Raw genomic sequence first — 23,922 nt, 5'->3', positions numbered from 1 at the left:
TTTTTATCAAAGCTATATTTTTATTGTCTTATGACCTATCGATAAACTTAAAATTATCGCTGCTGATTTACATTAGAGATGGCTGCTGTCGATAATGAGTGATTGTGTGTGTATTTGAGCGCCGATATATTCGAATAAAAAAAATGAATCACATTTTGTGTTTTAGCACCTTGCATTCCGTTGAATTTACACATTCTGTGCATTTCGGGCTTCGATGTATCGCAGAGCTCGCAGAATGTAGTCCGGCACTGGGGGTGGAGTGGGCAGATGGACGCCCTGTGGGTGGTATCCATTTTCGTCCGCGGTGTAAGTGAGCACAATTGGGACACCGTCCTCGCCGACCCAAGAGGCGGATCCTTCCACGGCTACGCCACCCTGACCGCTTTCCTCCGCCTGGATGCCATTGCTGGTGGAGAATTTCCACGCGTATTTTCCATCGGGGTTCAGGACACTTTCTTGGGTGAGAATGTTGGCATGAGCATCATCGGCAGCGGGGGCTGCGGATACCAGCACGACCAGCAGTGCAGAGATAGAAACGATCTGCAGGAAGATAAAAAAACAAGATCATTAAGTTAATATTGATTTAAACCGAATTTCGAACACTTAATATTACTGCAAACTATAAAAAATAATCAGCAGATATTATCATTTCATGGCGATTCTGAACTTGAAAGTCCAACAGCACAACATGAGTGGCGGAAGTTGTGTGATTCTCAGAAATGCACAAAAAAATATTTTATTTCAAATTTCAACACTCCTTTGTTTTTTTTTGTAAATTTTTGTTCCTTATCGTAAATCGTTTTTATTCTTATTAAGAACTCTTGAGAACATGTTTGACTTCGATGGGCTTTACAAGCACCTACAATAAAATTTTCTTATTCGTAGAAAATTGATTCAATTAGTTAGCAAAAAATTCAAAAATCTTTCTGGTTAGTGCACGGTAATTCTATTTCGATACAGAATAATTTTATTCTGCCAAACCTTGCCACAAAAACCGAACACGCTCTGCTAATTGATTCAAACTAGAAACACTTGATTACAAATCTCAAACAGCATGCAATATGCAGTAAAACAATTATTTTCAAAGAGTTTTATTTGTCAGACAGTTTCAATGACCTTCATAAGAACGCCAATTTAGTAAGTATATTTTTACAATTTAACATCTGCATAATAGAATATTAATCTGTGAATATTTAATGCTCATATTTTCAATGAAATATTTTAGCAAGTTTTAGTTTTGAACCCGTTTCGGCCCGGGCTTCGATTTCAAATTGTAAAATCCACCGTTCTCTTGTTTTTCGACCGATTTGCATGAAATTTGGAGGAAAGATGCATTAAACCCTATATTTTGTGTAGGTGTATTGATTTAATGATTGGGTCCTTGGGTACGGTTTTATCGAGGGGGTCCCCTGGGTCAAATGGGGTCAAAAATAGGTCAACTTCCTTTGATTCGTAGAAAACTAGTAGTAAATGCTCTCAATAATGATGCAATCGTTTTTATTCATCATTTTGCAATAGTGGGAATAGAAGCTGCACGTTTGGACCTCGAAAATCCGGTTACAGATGTTCCGGGAACCTGGTTCCCCCAGGGAAGTGGTCACTTTTTTAGATGTTCTGAATCCCAGCTTGCGACACATCAAACTTCATGATTTTGCAACACAAATATAATAGAAGACATTCGCAGAGCATCTGAGCACATTAGCCACTTCCGGAGGTTCCCTGGGAACCTGATACCCCAAGGGAAGTGGTCACTTTGTAAGTGGTTCTGAAACCCAGCTTTCGACACATCGAACTCCATGGTTTTGCAACGCAAGTACAATAGAAGACATTTGCAGAACATCAGATCACGTTGGCCACTTCCGGAGGTTCCCTGGGAACCTGATGCCCCAAGGGAAGTGGTCACTTTTTGATTGATTCTGAAACCCAGCTTGCGACTCATCGAACTTCATGATTTTTCAACGCAAATACAATAGGAGACATTTACAGAACATCTGAGCGCATTGGCCACTTCTGGAGGTTTCCTGGGAACCTGATGCCCCAAGGGAAGTGGTCACTTTTTGAGTGGTTCTGAAACCCAGCTTGCGACACATCAAACTTCATGATTTTGCAACACAAATACAATGGAAGACATTTGCTCAGCATCTGGGCACATTGTCCACTTCTGAAGGTTCCCTGAGAACATGATTCCCACTTTTTGAATTGATTTGATACCCAGCTTGTGACACATCAAACTTCAGCTCTTTTCATCACAAATAGACAGGGTTTCGACTTTTCGTTTCAATGAGACCAAAGTAAGCGTTTTTCGGGCCAAGGGAAAATCTTGTTTCGTTGTTTATGTTGAGGATCATCTTTCACCCATCAATCTTTTCTCTAGAATTAGCATTGGAAGATAAACGAAAATCTTGCATATTAGGATGAAAATCCTTTTTCGTTTCATTACTTTCACCTCTCACTCACTTTTCGCGAGAATTATCGCAGAACAATCACAAAATTGTATGTCCGCGCCGGGATTCGAACCCAGAATAGTAACAACAATAGCTGTGGGGATGCGCTTACTTTAGCCACACCACCACACTATCTGTATGAAAGCTTTAAGTTATTTGTTCCACATAAGCTACCACCATTTGCATTGATGATGCCACGAAAATACTCGAATATGAAAGAAAAAGAGCAAACCAACGTTTAGCGGCAATCGAAGTGAGCGAAAAATTGTTATCACTCTCCAGGCTGTTTTTCTTTCCCGAAAAGCGATTTCTTCCCGAATATTTTTGTGAGCGAAAATCATGTGCTCCTGAGATTGAGTGCGCATTATGAACCCTGCAAATAGACATTTATAGACATTAGATCCATTTACAGAGCATCTGGGCACATTGACCACTTCCGGAGGTTCCCTGGGAAGCTGTAGCTCTCAGGGAAGTGGTCGCTTTTTGAATGTTTCTGAAACCCAGTTTACAACACATCAAATTTTCTGTTTTTGTAATACAAATACAATACAAGACATTGGCAGAGTATCTGGGCACAATGACCTATTGCGGAGGTTTCCTGTAAACAAACTGCATTTCACAACCTTGGGTGGTTATGAAACCCAGCTTGCGACACATCCAACTTAATGGTTTTGTAACATAAAAAAGCTAAAGGCATTTGCACATTTGCAGAGCATCTGGGACATTGGGGTCATTCGCTGAAAACCTCGCCAAACAAACACACCCCCCCCCCCCGGGAAGTCATGAAATCCTACTTGCTATATATCATACATGATTTTGCAACACGAATACAATAGACAACATAAATAGACCAATTCAATACTTCTTGAGCTTCGCGAGATGCCTCTGCAGCCAAAACAGTGATTACTTTTTTATGGTACTCCAGATAAGATCCTCATGAAACCTGGTGTCTTCAGCACAGCGCAGCCAGAAAATTGGACAGAGAGGGGGTGCTTCTGAAAAAAAATATTGTTTGAGAGGGTTCGAAAATAAATTTTCTTCCAAAATTTTTGTCTCTTCCAAAACTCCCCCCCGTGGCTTCGCCACAGGTAAGTGGATATTGTTAGGTGGTTTTGAAAGCTATCTGGCAATACATCATATATCATGGTTTTGTAACACAGAATCAATGAAAGATACATTGGCCACTAATTTTTAAGGGTAAATATGCTATATGATATTTTGGGGCCTTCCTTAGCCGTGCGATAAGATGCGCGGCTAAAAAGCAAGACCATGTTGAAAAAAGCTGGATAAGATTCCCAGTTCGGTGCAAAAAAGAATGCTCCGAAACACACAGTAGATTATTAGGAGAAAACAAAACCTTTCAGTTTGATGTGTCGTAAGCTGTTTTTTAGAACCAATTAAACAGCCACTTCCCTAGGGTCATAAGGTTCCCAGGGAACCCCCGGAAGTGGCCGATGTGCCCAGATGTTCTGCAAATGTCTTCTATTGTATTTGCGTTGCAAAATCATGAAGTTCGATGTGTCACAAGCTGGATTTCAGAATCAATCAAAAAGTGACCACTTCCCTTGGGGCATCAGGTTCCCAGAGAACCTCCGGAAGTAGCCAATGTGGTCAGATGTTCTGCAAATGTCTTCAATTGTATTTGCGTTGCAAAATCATGATGTTTGTCGATGTGTCGAAACCACTTACAAAGCGACCACTTCCCTACCTCCGGAAGTGGCGAATGTGCACAGATGCTCTGCAATTGCCTCCTATTGTATTTGTGTTGCTAAATCATGAAGTTCGATGTGTCGCAAGCTGGGTTTCAGAACCACTTACAAAGTGACCACTTCCCTGAGGGCTTCAGGTTCCCAGAGAACCTCCGGAAAGGGCGAATGTGCACAGATACTCTGCAAATGTCTTCTATTGTATTTGTGTGGCAAAATCATGAAGTTTGATGTGTCACAAGCTGGGTTTCAGAACTTTTTTTTTTTTTTTTTTTAAATTGACTGCTCGTAGTTGCTACTCCATTATGACCAGATCAGCTGTTCTTGCACAGGGAACCAACAGATGTTTGCTTGGGACTAGCTCACATCTTCAATGTACAAGTACTGGTGATCTCATTTGTTAGGTCATACTGGCGCCTGCCACGTCAGAATGCAAGTCAATGTAGGGAAGGGGAGGAAATGATGATGCAATCACTCGCCCGCTGCAAGCCGAATATACCTCTGCACTTGCCACGAGCTCATGCGGAATTTGTTGGAATTTATGGGTTAGGTTGGAGAGGCAGAGGTCCGTCTTAGTTAACGAGCTGCCAATGTGATAGATAGGAGAAGGTAACTGATGGAATTTCTAATTGGATGTAGGAAACGAGCTCTATAGTTCATTTCCAATTCTAGCAGATTACTGTTAGAATACTCAAATTGAAAGTATAGGAATAATAATGGAAACGGTATGAAATTCCATTTCCAGTTCTAGCGATTGCTAGAACATGAGAAATATAGAGGAGGATACAAAGTAGGAGAATGGAACGGACCTGGGATTGAACCCAAGACCTCCTGCGTATGAGGCAGAAGCAGTAGCCATATGACTACCAAGCCCGCTTCGGAACAAGAGAGATCACGCACAGAACTGATTAATTTTATTACCGGCCGCGCAATGCAGATCACAATAATTCGTCCGACCGCGCGATCGTTCTGCTGTCCGAAACAAGAGAGATCACGCACAGAACTGATTAATTTTATTACCGGCCGCGCAATGCAGATCACAATAATTCGTCCGACCGCGCGATCGTTCTGCTGTCCGAAACAAGAGAGATCACGCACAGAACTGATTAATTTTATTACCGGCCGCGCAATGCAGATCACAATAATTCGTCCGACCGCGCGATCGTTCTGCGGTCCGAAACAAGAGAGATCACGCACAGAACTGATTAATTTTATTACCGGCCGCGCAATGCAGATCACAATAATTCGTCCGACCGCGCGATCGTTCTGCGGTCCGAAACAAGAGAGATCACGCACAGAACTCTGTCGAAAGCTGGGTTTCAGAACAACTCAAAAAGTGACCACTTCTCTTGGGGCATCAGGTTCCCAGGGAACCTCCGGAAGTGACCAATGTGGTCAGATGTTCTGCAAATGTCTTCTATTGTATTTGCGTTGCTAAATCATGAAGTTCGAGGTGTCGCAAGCTGGGTTTAGGAATCAATCAGAAAGTGACCACTTCCCTGTAGGCAGCAGGGAACATCCGGAAGTGGCCAATGTGGTCAGATGTTCTGCAAATGTCTCCTATTGTATTTGCGTTGCAAAATCATGAAGTTTGATGTGTCGCAAGCTGGGTTTCAGAATCAATCAAAAAATGACCACTTCCCTGAGGGCTTCAGGTTCCCAGGGACCCTCCTCCTTCTTCTTCTTCTTCTTCTTATTGGCATTACATCCCCACACTGGGACAGAGCCGCCTCGCAGCTTAGTGTTCATTAAGCACTTCCACAGTTATTAACTGCGAGGTTTCTAAGCCAAGTTTACCATTTTTGCATTCGTATATCATGAGGCTAACACGATGATACTTTTATGCCCAGGGAAGTCGAGACAATTTCCAATCCGAAAATTGCCTAGACCGACACCGGGAATCGAACCCAGCCACCCTCAGCATGGTCTTGCTTTGTAGCCGCGCGTCTTACCGCACGGCTAAGGAGGGCCCCTATTACGGGACCCTCCGTAAGTGGCGAATGTGCACATATGCTCTGCGAATGTCTTCTATTATATTTGTGTGACAAAATCATGAAGTTTGATGTGTCGCAAGCTGGGTTTCAGAACAACTCAAATAGTGACCACTTCCCTTGGGGCACCAGGTTCCCAGGGAACCTCCGGAAGTGGCTAATGTGCTCAGATGCTCTGCGAATGTCTTCTATTATATTTGTGTTGCAAAATCATGAAGTTTGATGTGTCGCAAGCTGGGATTCAGAACATCTCAAAAAGTGACCACTTCCCTGGGGGAACCATGTTCCCGGAACATCTGTAACCGGATTTTTGAGGTCCAAACGTGCAGTTTCTATTCCCACTATTGCAAAATGATGAATAAAAACGATTGCATCATTATTGAGAGCATTTACTACTAGTTATCTACGATTAAAAGGAAGTTGACCTATTTTTGACCCCATTTGACCCAGGGGACCCCCTCGATAAAACCGTACCCAAGGACCCAATCATAAAATCAATACATCCACACAAAAATATAGGGTTTTATGCATCTTTCCTCCAAATTTCATGCAAATCGGTCGAAAAACAAGAGAACGGTGGATTTTACAATTTGAAATCGTAACCCGGGCCGAAACGGGTTAAAGATTGATACTTCAAGTGCTTATGTTTATTCAGAAGTTATTCATATTGGCTTTGCCTCACGTTTCCCAAACAGATCATTGGCTAAAAATTATCAAAGTTGAAGCACTCTCCATACCGCGCAGAGCAGTCAAGAATCGACAATACAGTTTGCACTGCTTCTACGATGCATCGAAAGCAGCATATGGTTGCTGCATCTACGTCGACTCAACTGACGAATTCGGACAATGCCATAGTCATCTACTGACAGCAAAATCTCGTGTCGCTCCATTACGTGGGCAGTCAATTCCTCGACTTGAACTGTGCGCCGCTCTGCTCGGTAGCCAGTTGGCTGACACTCTTCGGAGGGAAACCGATTTCGTCGAACCACCAACGTTTTGGGTGGACTCCAGTATTGTTTTGCACTGGCTGAAATCTCAGTCGAATGTCTGGAAAGTCTTCGTATCGAACCGAATCGCAGAGATCCAGCGCCTAACCAATGGCTCCAAGTGGAGGCATGTCCCGTCGGAACTGAATCCAGCTGATCGTATTTCTCGAGAAATGGCAAGGACCAAGTTTTCTCAAGGACCCCGTCGACAGTTGGCCCGAGTGTGTGGTTTCGACGCCGGATGCTCATCATTTGCAGCAAGAAGCTTGTCCAGTGCACTCTATGCACAGTACTATTGTCGACTCAACAATCTTTGATCGTTTTTCGGACCTAGCCAAGCTGGTGCGGGTAGTAGCACGATGCTATCGATTCTTTAACAATGCCAAACTCCCTCGAAATGATCGCAACTGACTGCGACTGCTTTCGTCGGAGCAGACAGAGAACTTCGCACAATGCGAGACGAGTTTCGTCATCAATTTCGGTCCACGGACTGGGAAAACTTCTGCTTGGAAAGTGGAATCCAATTTCGCTTCATCCCGGCTCGTTCGCCACACTTTGGCGGTATCTGGGAAGCCGGAATAAAATCCTTCAAGCACCACTTTCGGCGCATCATGGGCAACCGCTCATTCTCCGTGGACCAGCTCCAAACCGTCGTTGCCCAGATCGAATCGGTGCTCAATTCCCGTCCTCTTTCTCCGCTTACAGATTCTCCTGACGATTGTTCCGCTTTAACTCCTGGTCACTTCCTGGTTGGCGAACCCCTCGTTGCCATCCCGGAGCCCGACCTGATCGACATCAATCCGAATCGTCTGTCTCGTCTACAGGAGATGCAAAAATCGGTCCAAGACCTCTGGCGTTGCTGGCAACTGGACTACGTCAGTCAACTTCAGCAGCGAGCAAAGTGGAAACAGCCACAGTCTGATGTCCGCGCTGGTCAGCTAGTGCTTGTCAAGCAAGCGAACGTACCCACGCTCCCATGGCCATTGGGGCGGATTGTCGACACTGTAGCAGGCAAGGATGGAAGAGTTCGGGTAGTCATTGTCAAGACTGTCTCCGGACAATACAAGCGAGCGGTCACTGTCCTGCCTGCAGAATCCACCGAAGATGACAACAAGGCAGACAGCGTGGTTGCTAGATCGTGACTGGCCGAGTTCCGACGATTGCAGAAAATGGTTGAAGCGGACGGCTTCAACGGCGGCCGGCATGTTTAGAACACTCTTTACTTAGTTTGAACCTGGGAGCTGCGGATAGAGTCAAAACGAGTGTCAAAGGATCTCCAAAGTAAGCTGTCAAAAAGTATCCATCGCATCGAGAGAGGTTTTGTGCATTTTGAGCGCAGCCGAGAGAGTACACGTATAAATCAACTCATACTAAATATAGCTCATTTTTAACAAATTTCAATTTTCTGGCGTCATTTTAAATATTTCGATGGATTCAACATAAGTGGAGGATATGAATTAATTTAACATTCGACACGTTAATTTATACGATGCAGTAAATTGACGAAATCTTTGTAATTAATTTTATAAAGATAAACACAATGATAATTCGATGTGAGAAAATCGTAACGTGTACATTGAACACCGAGAGGAAATTTGCGAGTTTCAAGCAAAATATCTTGAAAATTGGATTTAATCGAGTCCGCAGCTCCCAGGTCTGAACTACACACTATGAATTCGTAAATTATATTTATAATTATATGCACACACCCTGTATAATCGCAACCACACATATCATACAGACTCCATACGCTCTCTATTGTAAACCTCTCACACGATCGTCACAGCAGTTTAGTTGAATACAGCACTCGAACCAAACGCACGCGACTTTTGCTGTTATCCCGTCGGTCGGTCAATCCGAATAAACCAGTACAATTGGTTCTATCCCCGTCGTCGTCGTTCTATACCAGTGGCTATTAGCGCATTTGCTTGCCAGTGATTTATGGACTGTTTTTTCCCTCAAAGAATTTCGCCGTGATCATATCACAGACAGTGAAATCAAATTCGTCGCGAGTGAATCACTACACGCACTGCTATCGTGAACAGTTTTATTTTGGTTTTATTATTATTTTTATTTATTCAGACTAATCCGGTAAAACAGTATCTCCCAATACTAAATGCACTGTGAGTGGACAATCGACAACCAGATGGCGGTAGTGTGTAAATGTCAAACACAAGCATAATCGGTAGAAGCGCCATCGGTTGCCGATCGACCATCTACAAAATTGAATCTACCGTTGCACAGTGGTTCCATTCCCCTAGAAGGGCGGTCATAAATATAAATTACGGAAATTATACTGTAAAATGGTGTACTTTTAGTATTTTTCGGGTCAAACAGCCTATTTTTTTAATTATTTGGTAGGCTCAGTCATTATCATACTTTACGGAGCCGATTTCAGTATTATATGCAAAAATCCAACAAACAACGTTCAATTTACATTCTTGAGGAAGGTGCGTGGGTGGGAAGATGCTTGTTATTGTAAAAGTAGTAAACGAAAATAAATCTGATTAATCCGAAAAAATATTTTAACCCTTATGCGGCCGACGGGGTGCCGTGTTCCTTTTTCAAATTCAAGTGGTGATATTTCAATGAATTTTTATAGCTGAAAGCTGAAACTCGGTGACATCTAAGAACTCCATAAAATGTAGCATCTGTGAGAAAATCACGTTGATACAGTGAGGAGGGACGTGGGGAGGGGCATCTGATTTTTTTACCACGTGGATGGCCGACAGGGTACCCGTGTTCCACTAAATTGATATTTTCATAACTTTAACAATTTTCAACCGATTCAGATAATTTTGACAGTTTTGGAAACAGAAACTCATATACTTTTTGCCCATTGTCAAGGTTTACAGCTTTTGTCCATGGTTATTCAAGAAATTTTTGAAGTAAGGTTTGAGAGTCTACACACGTAACCGAAGGACTATCAACCAGTTTCAAATATATTACATGCTCATTGCGCTTCTTAGAATAGTCGGTGTTCACAGTATATATTCTGGGTCTCCAAAAACCCCTGGAGTAAAACCTCAGTCATCCAAAAAATCCCTGGAATAAGATCTTATGGTCTGCTAACGTAACCAAAGGTCTATCGTGCAAATTCAAAAACGATACTTGCTCTTTATGGTGCTTAGCATATAATGCTTTCACAGTATATGTTCCGGGTCATCCAATGACCTTTTCGTAAAACATGTTTGCATTCTAAGTAGTTCTTGTTGCTGCCATTGATTACAGGTAGTCTACGAACTCCATACAGTCAAGGTCTTCGGATCAATCTCCGAAATGGAGGCAGTTAACGAAGAATAAACAAGTTGCGTGACCGCTTCTTGGTATATGTATATCTTCTCAGAGCTGTCTGAGAATGGAAATCGGGGAGACATGCTTTTCAGTCTCAGAAAGTTTACCATGATAAATAAAACATAATTCTCATGTTCATCAATTTTGGTAATTTTTACCATCGATTATTTATTTACAAGCTCAGTCGCAGACTGTGGTAACTGAAATGCCCATTCAACACAAGATCGTATATAATGCCGTATAAGATGCAAAAGTGGAGGCGATATAGGTACTTACCCATACAACATGTACGTATATCGCCTCCACTTTAGCATCTTATGTTGCATCATATACGATTTTGTGTTGACTGGGTGCCTTTTAGGCAGCAGCCAGAAATATAAATACACTTAAAGGATATTCAAAAAGAAAATGAAGCGGTACACGATTAAATAGAGCAGAAAATATGATATCTGTTAAACAAACATAATTTTGTCATTTGTTTACCCTTAGCTTTCTCGTGGACGGTTGCAGCTGAAATAGCCTTTAGATGAAAGATAGGAGTGTAAATATTTACTCAGAGGGGAAACATACTTTCTTAGTGGATGATGAAGATAACAAAATTGAGTAGAAAATTGTGTTTTCGCCAAAGAAACATAGTGAAGCTATTTTTGTACCATTTGCTTGGTCGCAGATGGTCGCAGCTGAAATAGCTCACAGAATGTTTCTGGAGGGGAGTTCAAGGGGAAACATATTTTCGTAAAGGATGAAGATAACAAAATTTAGAAGAAAATTGTTTTTTCGTCGAAGAAACATAGAAAAGTTATTTGTTTACCATTTGCTTGGTCGCAAACGGTCGCAGCTGAAATAGTCTTTGAAAAACAGATTGGAGTGTTAATATTGACTTAGAGGATGTTTCTGGAGGGGATTTGAAGGGTAAACATACTTTCTTGGAGGATGAAGACAACAAAATTTAGAAGAAAATTGTTTTTCCATCGAAGAAACATAGAAAAGTTATTTGTCAACCATTTGCTTGGTCGCAAACGGTCGCAGCTGAAATAGCCTTTAGATGACAGATTAAAGTGTAAATATTTACTCACAGGATGTTTCTGGGGGGGATTTGGAGGGGAAACATATTTTCGTAAAGGATAAAGATATCAAAATTAAGAAAAAAATGTTTTTCCGTCGAAGAAACATAGAAAAATTATTTGTTCACCATTTGCTTGGTCCCAGATGGTCGCAGCTGAAATAGCCTATAGATGATATAGAAATGTGTTAATATTTACTCAGGAAATGTTTCTGGAGGGGATCTGAAGGAGAAACATATTTTATTGGTGGAAGATAATAATGAAATTCAGAAGAAAATTGTGAATCCGTTCATCAAACACAGTAGTTGACCATTTGCTTGGTTGCGGACGGTCCCAGCTGAAATAGCATGTATATGACAGATTAGAGTGTAAATATTTACTCAGAGGATATTTCAAGAGAGAATTCAAAGATAAAACATAAGTTTCATGAGGTATGCCAACATTTTCACGTATAGTTTATTTAACTGGATTATTTTAAATTCGAAGCCTTATACAGATCATATTAGCTCAAATTCTACAAAAATGACGATTGCATCTTATATAGTATACCATAAAGCAGCAGTTTAGGGATAACTTGTTGAATTTCGATAAAGTCATGTTTTTGGATTTATGACCTATGGGGGAACCACTGTGCGTTGAAATGGTAAACGATGGAACATGTGTTGAGTGAGACGTCGGTTCTCTGTGCTTTTAATTTGACCAACATCATAAAATGGGTTTGAAAAAAGCCAAAATAAAACCCCTAGCTGTTTAAAACGCTATGATAGGGCCTGTTCAGACATAAAGGTTTTATGTAAGCTTATTTTATGCATTTCAAGTTTTCATCGAAGAAAATGTCGTTGATTTGACAATAAAAGATAATAAAGGCGTAACTATCCCCGATGCCTAAGAAAGGGGGGGGGGGTGGTACTAAAGCCATCTATTTTCTCTATTTTGAGCTTCTTTTCAAAAATTCTCAAACATTTTACCACCTAATTAATAAGAAAATTATTTTGAGCTTTTTAGTGGAATGTCTTCACTTGTCATAAGACGAGTTTATACAGTCCCATTGAATTCCACCACTTAATTGTATCTTGACAGATACGTATTTCGACCTCAAAAGTAAGGCCGTCTTCAGTGTCTTGTACTTGACTCGACTTGAAGAAAATGATCGCAGCTTACACTATTTATACTACGCGTAGGTATAATAATTTATCTAGGTACTTATCTAGTTACATTTACTACGGTGCTTACTTCTACTCGCTTGTTACGCTTAATGCTTAGGTATAAACTTGAAGAGCCAGGAGCTTCCATTTCCTTGATCTTTATTCAACAACAGCGTTCCTACCTGTCGGTAGTTCTCAGCAACATCAAGTTTCCAAGGAGAAGAGATATTTCTTAAAATTTTAATGTTTGATGTCGTAATTGAATGATTTTCCTGATATACATGTTCAGCTACCTTAGACCTAAACTCATAATTTAATATCAGTTTCCCTCTTAGCCTTACTTACTTCTGTAATATGTTCTTTGAACCTTACATCTAACGATCTTTTTGTTTGACCTACATATACTTTATCGCACTGTGAACAATTAATTTGATAAACCCCGGCCTTATTTAACATTTCTACTCTATCCTTTGTGGAGCCCAACAGTGTCTTCAGTTGATTGCTTCTGCTGGAGAATATTAAATCGATGCCGAATTTCCTCAGTCGATGGCGTAGCTGGTGGGTGATGTGTCGATCATAGAGGACCGATACCCTCTTCAGCGGTTCATCGATCGGTGTCAGTGTTGTCAGTTCGTTTCAAGACATCAAATTCACCCACGAGGAGGAAAAGGAAGGTAAATTACCTTTCTTGGATCTACTGGTTATCAAGGGAACAAATGCAACATTAGACTTCGAAATCTACAGGAAGCCCACCAACACCATGAGAGTCATCCCATACACATCAAATCATTCGTATCAGCATAAAATGGCAGCTTTTCATCACATGATCCACAGGATGCAGACGATTCCCCTGAGCGAAGAAGGAAAAACGAAGGAGCTACAACACATCTTGGAAACAGCGAGGATCAACGGATACAAGGAAAGAACAAAACAAGCAATCATCAACAAGAAGCAGAGGAACCTACGGAAAAACGAACTGACAACACTGACACCGATCGATGAACCGCTGAAGAGGGTATCGGTCCCCTATGATCGACACATCACCCACCAGCTGCGCCATCGACTGAGGAAATTCGGCATCGATTTAGTATTCTCCAGCAGAAGCAATCAACTGAAGACACTGTTGGGCTCCACAAAGGATAGAGTAGAAATGTTAAATAAGGCCGGGGTTTATCAAATTAATTGTTCACAGTGTGATAAAGTATATGTAGGTCAAACAAAAAGATCGTTAGATGTAAGGTTCAAAGAACATATTGCAGAAGTAAGTAAGGCTAAGAGGGAAACTGATAAGGGATTAAACTATGAGTTTAGGTCTAAGGTAGCTGAACATGTATATCAGAAAAATCATTCAATTACGACATCAAACATTATTAATTTTTTAAGAAATGTCTCTTCTCCGTGGAAACTTGATGTTGCTGAAAGCTTGGAAATCTAGTGACAGGTACAAACGCGGTTGTTGAATAAAGATCAAGGAAATGGTAGCTCCTGGCTCTTCAAGTTTATACCTAAGCATTAAGCGCAACAAGCGAGTAGAAGTAAGCACCGTAGTAAATAAGTACCTAGATAAATTATTATACCTACGCATAGTATAAATAGTGTAAGCTGCGATTGTTTTCTTCAAGTCGAGTCAAGTACAAGACACTGAAGACGACCTTACTTTTGAGGTCGAAATACGTATCTGTCAAGATACAATTAAGTGGTGGAATTCAATGGGACTGTATAAACTCGTCTTATGACAAGGGAAAGGGCACCTCATTAAGTTATCTTAGTGGTAAAGTGATAAATACGGTCCAACCACCTAGGTACGGCAATTGTAAATCAATCACACTCATCCATATTCTCTTTTCTCAAGCACGTGCTTTCTGTTGTAGCCCACAATGTTGAAGTGTGTTTGTTCACCAGCCGATGATTGCTACAACGACTCAAATTCATAGCGGATGGCTATTGCGTCTAAGTGTAGAAGTGCTCGGCTTTGTCCCACACACTCAAAGGACAATATGTGACGGATTGCCGTCAGGTTCCCACCGAGGCCGTGAATATTGTTGCATATTTCATAAATTGGGACCGATTTGCGATTTGGGCGTAACTTATTTTATAAACAAACATTGTTTTATGAATTCCGTAGAATGCAAGCGTTTTTATCCAAAACTAATTCCCTTATCTGATAGAGGAAAGCCTAATCTGTCGGATGCATACTATGGTTTTCTCATGAAATGCTAGCTTTAGCAGGAATTTGCCTTCCAATGTTTGTTTACGAAAAAAGTTACGCCTAAATCGCAAATCAGTCCCGAAATATCCTATCTAAAATAAAAAAAAAATAATGCGCACGGGTAAAATTCCATTCCCGAAAATCATAAAACTGACTCATGATTTCATGATTATAGCACATTTTCATGTTATGAATATACACCATGATTTTGGATCATGATTCGTTTTATGATTTGTGCAACCATAACGTGTTGATGCGATTTTTACTATCGACGTTTTTGAGCTCATGAAATCATGAGTCATCAAATTTGAAATCATGAGTCTTTTAACCTGAAATCATGAATCTAACTCATGAATATGGGAGCTTTTTTATGAAATAAATTTGCCATCAAATCGATATTCAATTTATGAATTTAAATGGCATTTTGAGGCCATCAAAAATTTTTTTTTTTTTAATGTTCCAAGTTCAAACCTAAATCAGGGACATTCTTTCGTTCAACGCGTACCGCAAGATTATACAGCTAGTGTTCGTATTTTCCAACCGTTTTTTTTGCTGTTGTTTAAGCTTTCTTGCTCTAAATGCTTTTAATTAGATGAAAAATGAAATGATACCCACCAAATTTGCATTATGCAGAGATAGCATGGAAAATGAGCGTTTTCCAGGGTTGACACTTCTGACTGACAATTCTAGTAGCTCGTACATATTACTTAGTGTCGATCATTGTAGATAAAACAAGATTCTCCAGGATAGATGGAATCCAGTTCAGCATTTTAAATTGTTTATTTTCCAACCACCGACAACTGGAGGCACGAATTGCGGGTCTGTTGGTTCGACGCAAACACCTTTCTCGGTAGTCCGTTTTTTCTGCAATAGCAAGCCTAATGCTGGTAACTAAAATATTATCATTCCTATACATTTAAAAAAATAATTGAATTACTTACAAATCAATTTTTTTGAGAAAACCCTTTTTTGCACGTAATGGACGACTAAACATTATAATTATGATCTGACAGATACACGTTACGCTTGTCGCAATCATGATTCACGGTCATGGCTGCGGTTATTGTGACTCATGATTTTAGACAATGTGATCATGAAATCATGAGTCATAATCATGATTTCATGAAATAAGAAGGATCATGAATTCATGATTTTCAAATCATGAAAGCGTTAAGGGATTTGTTTCCGTGCGACATTTCTTTAAAGATTTCGACTGAAATCCTCCGAGTATTCCGATGAGAATTTTAAGTGATTATTTATTTAATGACGGGAATGTTCCATGGATTCTAAATCTTTCGAGGATGTCGACGGGAAACCTCCAGGTATTCCGACGGAATGTTTCAGTAATTCCAACGGAAATACTTCAGTGATTCCGACGGGAATGTTCCAGAGATTACGAAGAAATATTTGTATAGAGATTCCGAATGGAATCCTCAAAGAATTCCAACGTGAATGATTCAGGGATTTCATATGCAATGCAAAGCAAATCATCGAAGAATTCCGAAACAATCTGTCGAGGGATCCCGAAGCAAATTGTCGAGGAACTCCAAATTTATCACCCAGGGATTCTGTAAAGAATCCTCCAATGCTACCGAAGAGAATCCTCCAGGGATGTTGAAGCAAATCGTTGAGATTTCGAAGAAAATAATCGAAGTGGATGGTCGAATGATTTCGAAGCAATTCTTCGAGGGATTTCGAAGCAAATCGTTAGAGGGATTCCGATCGTCAAGGCATTCCGAAGCAAATCTTTGAAGGATTCCGAGGCAAAACGTCGACAGACTCCGAAATTAAATATTCAAAGGATTCCGAAGCATATCGTTGAAGTATTGAATGATAATATGAGAATTATGAGAATTGGGAATAATGGGAATTTCTCTTGGATTCTGATGAGAACCTTCTCGAAAGCCGATGGGAATTGTGGAGAATATCATGCTGCTAGGCAAGCGGAAGTCACTACAGTCCGTGATGGATGACCACATGTCGTTGGAAGTACCACGATTGCTTTGATTGATATTTCGGTGGCTCTCCGTTATTGTTTATATCAAGCATACTTTGATGCTTTCAAATCATTTAGGGGTACCTGGGGTAATATGCACTGTTGAGGCAAAATGCACCATCATTAGTTTTCCATGAAAATCGAAAAAAAATGTGACAAAAATGACCTACCCTAATGCATTGTAAAATAAAAGGATCACCCTACGAGTTTGACAGCTAAATGTTGTCAGTTAAATGAAACAAAACAAAAAAACGAAAACGTACGGTTCGGATGTAAAATTTGTCATCGCGCTCGTAAGTTTTTCTGGTAGTTTAAATTCCGATTTAACTGTATTATTTGAGATAGTTACGATTATTGGAGTTTAAATTGTGTGTTGAACGCGGAAAAATTCAGGTAACTGATCTATTTAGTATTATTTTAACCGATACTTTTTTTTCTTCTAACGGGGCATTAAGCACTGCATCACTCGGGGTAGAATGCACCTGATGTAAACAAAGCAGCAACTAATAAGATTTTTTTAACAGAAATGGTTCGTAACTACGTTCGAAAATCTAGCCGCCGGTCGTGGACACTTGAACAGTTGCAGTCGGCAATCACTGCTGTGAAAAACGGTACATCAAAGAATTATGCTTCTCGCGAATATGGCGTTCCGAAGAAACGCTCCTCCGGTATCTTTCGAAAGATGTGTCAAGATTCTGAAGCTTCTGCTCAGTATTTACCAAAGAACAAGAAGATGAGCTGATGACGCATATCTTGTTCATGAGAGAATGTTATTATGGACTTTCACAAAGGGACATTCGGAGCTTGGCTTATGAATTGGCTGTATTGAACGAGATCCCACATCCTTTCAATGCATCGGATAGGCTGGCAGGGTACGATTGGCTCAAATGTTTTCTAAAACGACATCCGGAACTCTCATTACGATCAGCAGAGAACACTTCACTTGCACGAGCAACGGGATTCAATCGATCCAGCATTCAAAAATTCTTTGATCTGTTGGAAAGCATCCTAAACGTTCATCAATATCCAGCGCACAGAATCTGGAACATGGACGAAACTGGGTTTTCTACTGTAAGTACTACATTGAATCGTATACAGCTAACCGAATATTCATAACGTCCTTTGAATTTTGTTTTACAGGTGCAAACAAAGCCACCAAAAATTGTTGCTCGAAAAGGACAGCACCAAGTAGCAGGCATTTCGTCCAGTGAACGAGGCGTGAATACTACAGTAGTAATGGCAATGTCTGCTTCCGGAGAGTTTCTGCCTCCAATGTTCATTTTTGCGAGACAAAGAATGAACGACGCATTGAAATTTGGTGCCCCAGAAGGTTCGGTGTTTGCGTGCAACCCAAGTGGATGGAGCACAATCAATACCTGCGTGGAATGGTTCGACCATTTCTTGTCATACACTCGCCCTACTATTGATTCCCCAGTGCTGTTGGTTTTGGATGGACATTCCACTCACACGCGGAATTTGCCGATGCTCGAAAAGGCGAAACGAAATTTCGTACGAGTCATTTGTATCCCACCACACACGTCGCATAAGGTGCAGCCATTAGATGTTGCTCACTATTCAACTTCCATCGACAATTATCTTAAACAAAATCCAGGTATATAAATAAGCTTCCTTTTGACACTTTTATAAATTTAATGTTATATTTACGTATTTTAGGAAAAACATTGACTCCGTACAATATCAGTGCATTGGTTAACCAAGCGTTTGTTAAGTCTTCAAGCGTACAAGTTGCTCAGAATGGTGTTCGCGCCACTGGATTCCACCCGTTTAACAGATTCGTTTTTACTGACGCTGATTTCGCCGCGGCTGATTTCTTGCAATCATTCAAGAATGCTATAGTTTGCCACTAACGGAAACCTCATCGCAAGGGCCGGCAATAAACAATGTTGTCCTGGCCAATGGTGAAGGTAACGCAGCCGGGTCTAGTGACGTAGTAAATACCGTAACTATTGATCACATTGATGAGGATGAATATTACATAATTAAGAAAAACGGGGATATTATCATTGGACCGATTTTGAACCTCGAGTATACGCTGGCCGAGACTGAATCTGAGCAGGTGTCAATCGATTTGTTTGATACTGGCCGGCATAACTTTTTTGCTGATTCCACCCCAAGTGAGTGTGCTGAGCCGATTGTTGGTCAAATTGATGACGATGTGGGCAATGATCGATCTCAAGCTGCAGCGGATAAATCGGATTGTGAGAATATTCTGCCTACTAAACAAGTAAAGAAAACGAAGAACAAAAAAAAGGTCATCAACGATAAAACTTACTCCCAATCACTAAGTGTAACTCCAGCTGCTGAAGGTAAATTGAACAAGAGACGCTGGGACTGCAACCTAGAAAAGCTGTCAAATAAAGCGATAAAACCGAAAAATTTCATGATTTCACCCAGCTTAGTGGCTAAAAGGACAACAGAGCCGGTGAAACCTAATCGCAAGAGGGCAGCCTTGAGAAAAGAACATTCCGTCGAATTAACATCTTCACCGCATCGTGAGAAACTGATAAAATCAAGCGCTTTTAAGGACATTTCAAATATAAGAAAATCAGCACGTAAACGCACAAGCAGCAAATTGAAGGCCTTGCCTACGAATGATTTGGATGATGTACTTTGCTTCACTTGTGGAGACACATTGACTTCGTCAGGGAATGGAAATGGATGGTCCAAGTGCACCGTTTGCCAGCAATGGTATCATGTAAAGTGTGCCACAAATTTGGAGAAATGTTCCAGTTGCTAGTTAATTTGGCTTGAACATTATTTTGATTGTAATGAATTGAATGCCGGTAATATGCATAACTTCTCTAATTGTTCTTTGATTTTGTTTCATTTTTTTAAATATAAGATTTACTGTTCATCACATAATAAAAACAATATCGCCAAACTGCAATTTGATTTTATTCCTTCAATCACATGATAGTGCATCTTTCCCCATTATTATGGTGCATTTTGCCTCATTCAAAGAGTGCATGTTGCCCCATTATTGTAGTGCATCATACATCTGTATTATGGTGCATTTTACCCCAGATGTGGTGCTTTTTGCCCCGGGCAAAGGTGAAACAACTTGATCTGAGTGCCTTTTAATATTTTGAATTTTAATGATTTCATATAATAAATCGGATGATTTTCGTGTGGGATAACAATAATTAGACATATTAGTACAATATTCGTATATTGCGGTTAGACATAGATATTTTTAAAGGCATTTTTTGGGTATGTTTCCTTAACTGGTGCATATTACCCCAGGTACCCCTAGATAGAAATTTACTTTTTTAATATGGGAAATGATGGATTTGTCAGCAATTAGATAGTTGCATATTATTCGGCAACTCGACCGTACTAAAACAATTTTTTGTTAAATATCTTGGCTGTGCATATGCACAGCACGTGTTTCGAAATGGACAAATTGATATGAAATTTGCAAAAAAGAATCCACGTGTCTTGGAGGGACTCGAACCCTCAACCTACTACTCCTAGTAAGAGCATAATTGAGCATAATTAGTTATAGAAACCACCCTCCCCCCCCCCCGACAATAATAGAACAAAACCTGCCGAAGCCGTCATTTCCCCTAAGTAATAAATTTACCCTTTCGTTCCGTTTTACTTCGTTTTGTAGCACTAAGCAAATAATTATAATCGAAGAAAAACTTTCGAGTAGGTTTTCACTTTCATAAAAAAAAGAATTTCTTTGTTAACCGAAGCAGATGCATCTGTTTGGATCGGTAGTTGGCACACCAAGAACATGATTATATAGCGCACGCATGACGTATGTCAAAAGGTTCATATATGTTTTCTGTCAAAAGTTACATCGGGGTGTTAAGATCGGGCACCATGTTATGATCTGACATCATATTCTAGATATGTCAGAGCGGTGACTGGTCAGTTATTGAATCCCGTTCGGGCTTAATCAGAAATATCTCGTCACAAAAACAAACATTGACCGGCATCCGGCATCAAAATTCTTCCTAAAGAAGATCCCGACTAGAAGAGCATAACAGAAACTGAACACAATTTTAACATATTGTGATATTTATAACTTATTTTGATACAATTTAGTTCTTAGTAGCCATTACCTTTCAAATGTTGTAACAGGATTTTATCACAATATGATTGAAAAAATGCTTAACACCGAATTGCCCAACAGTAGGCAATTAAAATAGATGTTGCTAAGTCCCTAGCCATAGATATCACAACGCTGATATAATTTGCAAAGGTTGCCTGATTTGAAATGTTGTTTGTTCTCAAAAAATATTCTTGCACAGACAAAAACAAAAATTTCTTATTGTTGACCACAATCTGAAGACCTATCACGATCTGTAAAAAATTCCAACTGCACAACAATATATTTTGTATCTGATCCTGTTATAAGTTTCTAACAAAATATGTTATTTTTATGATAAAATTGTAACAAAATTTGATAGTTTTTTGTTTCCAGTAGTGTAATTTTTGATATAAATTTAGATATTTTAACAACATCCTGCACCATGTTTCTAACATATTTTGTTATAAAAATTTAGTATAACATAATAACATATGTTGTTATAATTTTGATATGATCTTCTAGTCGGGATGTGAAAAATAATATTTTATAATAATCAACTTAGCCTTCGAGGAGGTCTACGAAATGTTCTCATCACTAGGAATGCGGTTTTACGTTTTTTAGCTAATTTAATTAGATCAATGATTGATAAACGTGCTGTGGCTCTCAATCGATTCGTGTTCTTTAACTGTTTTGTATATGATCAAAACCATCAATGAAAGGAAAAACTACGGCATATGTTAGAGCTGAAACTAATTCTGGACTAGCTTGGCAAATACTTAATCATCATGAAAATCGGTCAGGGTTTGCACCATTTGGAAAATTGTTATGCTTCTAACCGAAAATGATCGACAATTGCTGATAAGGTGAGGTCAAACACGTCGCCACATTTTGGACGGCACAAATGCCAATCAATGTATAGGTGCTCAGCATATATGAAATCCTTTTTTCGTGTATGCTGCATCCGAGCAAAAATTAAAAAAAAAAAACTGTTCCTTATTTATGGCAGTCAGTTTCTATATATCCTGTGTTTTACATATTATTATATTATTTTACAAGTCAAGTGTTTAATCCTAAAGTTCTTCATCTTTGTAGCGTTGTTAACGTTGCATTGCAATATACTACAGTTTAGCCTATTTAGGCATTGGTTTGCTCTCTAACCTAGCTTAAACTGATAGTTTGATACCCTAACTACTCTAAGCAAACCGACGGCTTTTAGAGAGCGTGATAAAGCGAGTATGCGAAATGGAACATCTTAGTATCGTTACAGAATCATTTATTCTGTGATGGTTCCACGATAACCGTCTCGATTTGCATCGGATGCAGCGGTGAACAGATAAATAATCCCAAGCGAGAAGCTAAGCGCTAGAGAGATCCACTGATATGCATCTGTACGTGACGCATTTGTTAATTCAGTCCAGTAAAAACGTGACAATGATTGGTGAGTGAATAATTTCATTAGAAATTGGATGAATGGGCCATTTTCAAAGTCCGGTTCTAGTTCCTGGAGTCGAGTATTTCATATATAGAACAGTATACCGAAACAGAATTTATTGAAAGCCGTATTTTTGGTAGTTGACAAAATGAGAAAAATTAATTTTACATAAACATTCTTTTTGTATTTTTCCTAGGCTATTTTTATATTTTTTATTGCTCTTTTTTCATTTATAATATAAATTTTAACGATGAAATTGCTAACGCTTTTTTTCCTTTTATGTTGGTGAAAATTTTGTACTATTCATGGAAGTTTTATACCTATTTATTTATTACTTCTACTCTGATTTTTTCATCGGAACTTTTAAAATTTTTAAATTTTATAGAAGGAGTTTTTATAATTAATTGCATATTATTCGGCAACTCGGCCGTACGAAAACCATTTTTTGCTAAATATATTGGCTGTGCATATGTACAGCACATGTTTCGAAATGAACAAATTTAAATGAAATGTGCGAAAAAGAATCCACGTGTCTTGGAGGGACTCGAACCCTCAACCTCCTACTCTCTAGATAGGCGTGATAACCCCTACACAACAAGACCACTTGATGGTCACGTTTGCGGAAAAGCCATCAGAGGGTTCGAGTCCCTCCAAGACACGTGGATTCTTTTTCGCAAATTTCATATCAACTTGTCCATTTCGAAACATGTGCTGTGCATATACACAGCCAAGATATTTTAAGGAGTTTTTATATTAGTCTAGTTTTTATATGGTTATTTGATCGAATAATATCTTCAAATTGGGATTCTATGTCAAATATTATCCGTGATCTGTTGAAAATATCACAAGTGAATGTTCAGCACCGTCTAATTATCACTATTAAACCAATCCACTAGTGATTATTTGCAATTTGAAAGTACAAAAATCTGTTAATTTCTTCATTCGTCCAAAACTAACAAAATAACCCATAAATGTTTTGAAAAAAAAACTCGTGCACATTCTGCTTCTTTAGTTGCCAACTGCTTTCTACCGCACACTCTTTTAACTCCGTTATATACAATAATTAGCACTTTCATAGTCCCCAAAAGTTTTACTACACTTCTCAGGTTAGTAAGTAGCGCTATCCACGGAAACCATTCTCACCAGTTTCAGCATGTTGATTCTCGGTTTAATTAAATTTCACACTTTTTGTTTATCTAAAACAAAATATATCACAGTTTTCTGAAGTTTCTTGCCAATTAATGGAAAGATTCACAAAACAACCGGGTTTGTTCTAGTTTGACGCACAGAATAGTACTGATCTGCGCTTTACGATTACGGCATCATTTATATGAGCGATTTTTGGGCTTCTGCGGTGTGCACTTTTGGGTGACAGCGCTCTGACCAGGGCACAGTGGAACGGATTTGAAGAAAGTGGTTGGAAGTTTTCCAATAATTCGATGAAAGTTTTAAATAGTATAGGAATCGTTTAAACACATTTATGTGAAATTTTCTTTCCTTTTTTATATTATGATTGATGATATTGCTTTCACTAAAACAAATACTTGCTATGTATTTGAATATTTTTTTTTCACTTTTATGTTCTAGAACAGAAT

At 39.4% G+C, this 23,922-nt stretch overlaps 1 protein-coding gene across 1 annotated transcript; it reads right to left on the bottom strand.

The window, feature by feature from the left end:
• LOC134214495 (pupal cuticle protein Edg-78E-like) lies at positions 1-23,629 on the bottom strand. The gene is made up of 2 exons (XM_062693854.1): positions 23,471-23,629; positions 1-540 (listed from the first exon to the last, which is right to left on the bottom strand). Exons 1-2 carry the CDS (start codon positions 23,480-23,482, stop codon positions 187-189), a joined length of 366 nt encoding a protein of 121 aa, XP_062549838.1. The 5' UTR covers positions 23,483-23,629; the 3' UTR covers positions 1-186.
• Positions 23,630-23,922: the final 293 nt, after the last annotated feature.

This window comes from Armigeres subalbatus, chromosome 2, assembly GCF_024139115.2.
Source record: "Armigeres subalbatus isolate Guangzhou_Male chromosome 2, GZ_Asu_2, whole genome shotgun sequence".
In the NCBI taxonomy this organism is placed as follows: domain Eukaryota; kingdom Metazoa; phylum Arthropoda; class Insecta; order Diptera; family Culicidae; genus Armigeres; species Armigeres subalbatus.
The sequence above is the reverse complement of the archived record's forward strand: the minus strand, read 5'-3'. Positions and strand labels throughout refer to the sequence as shown.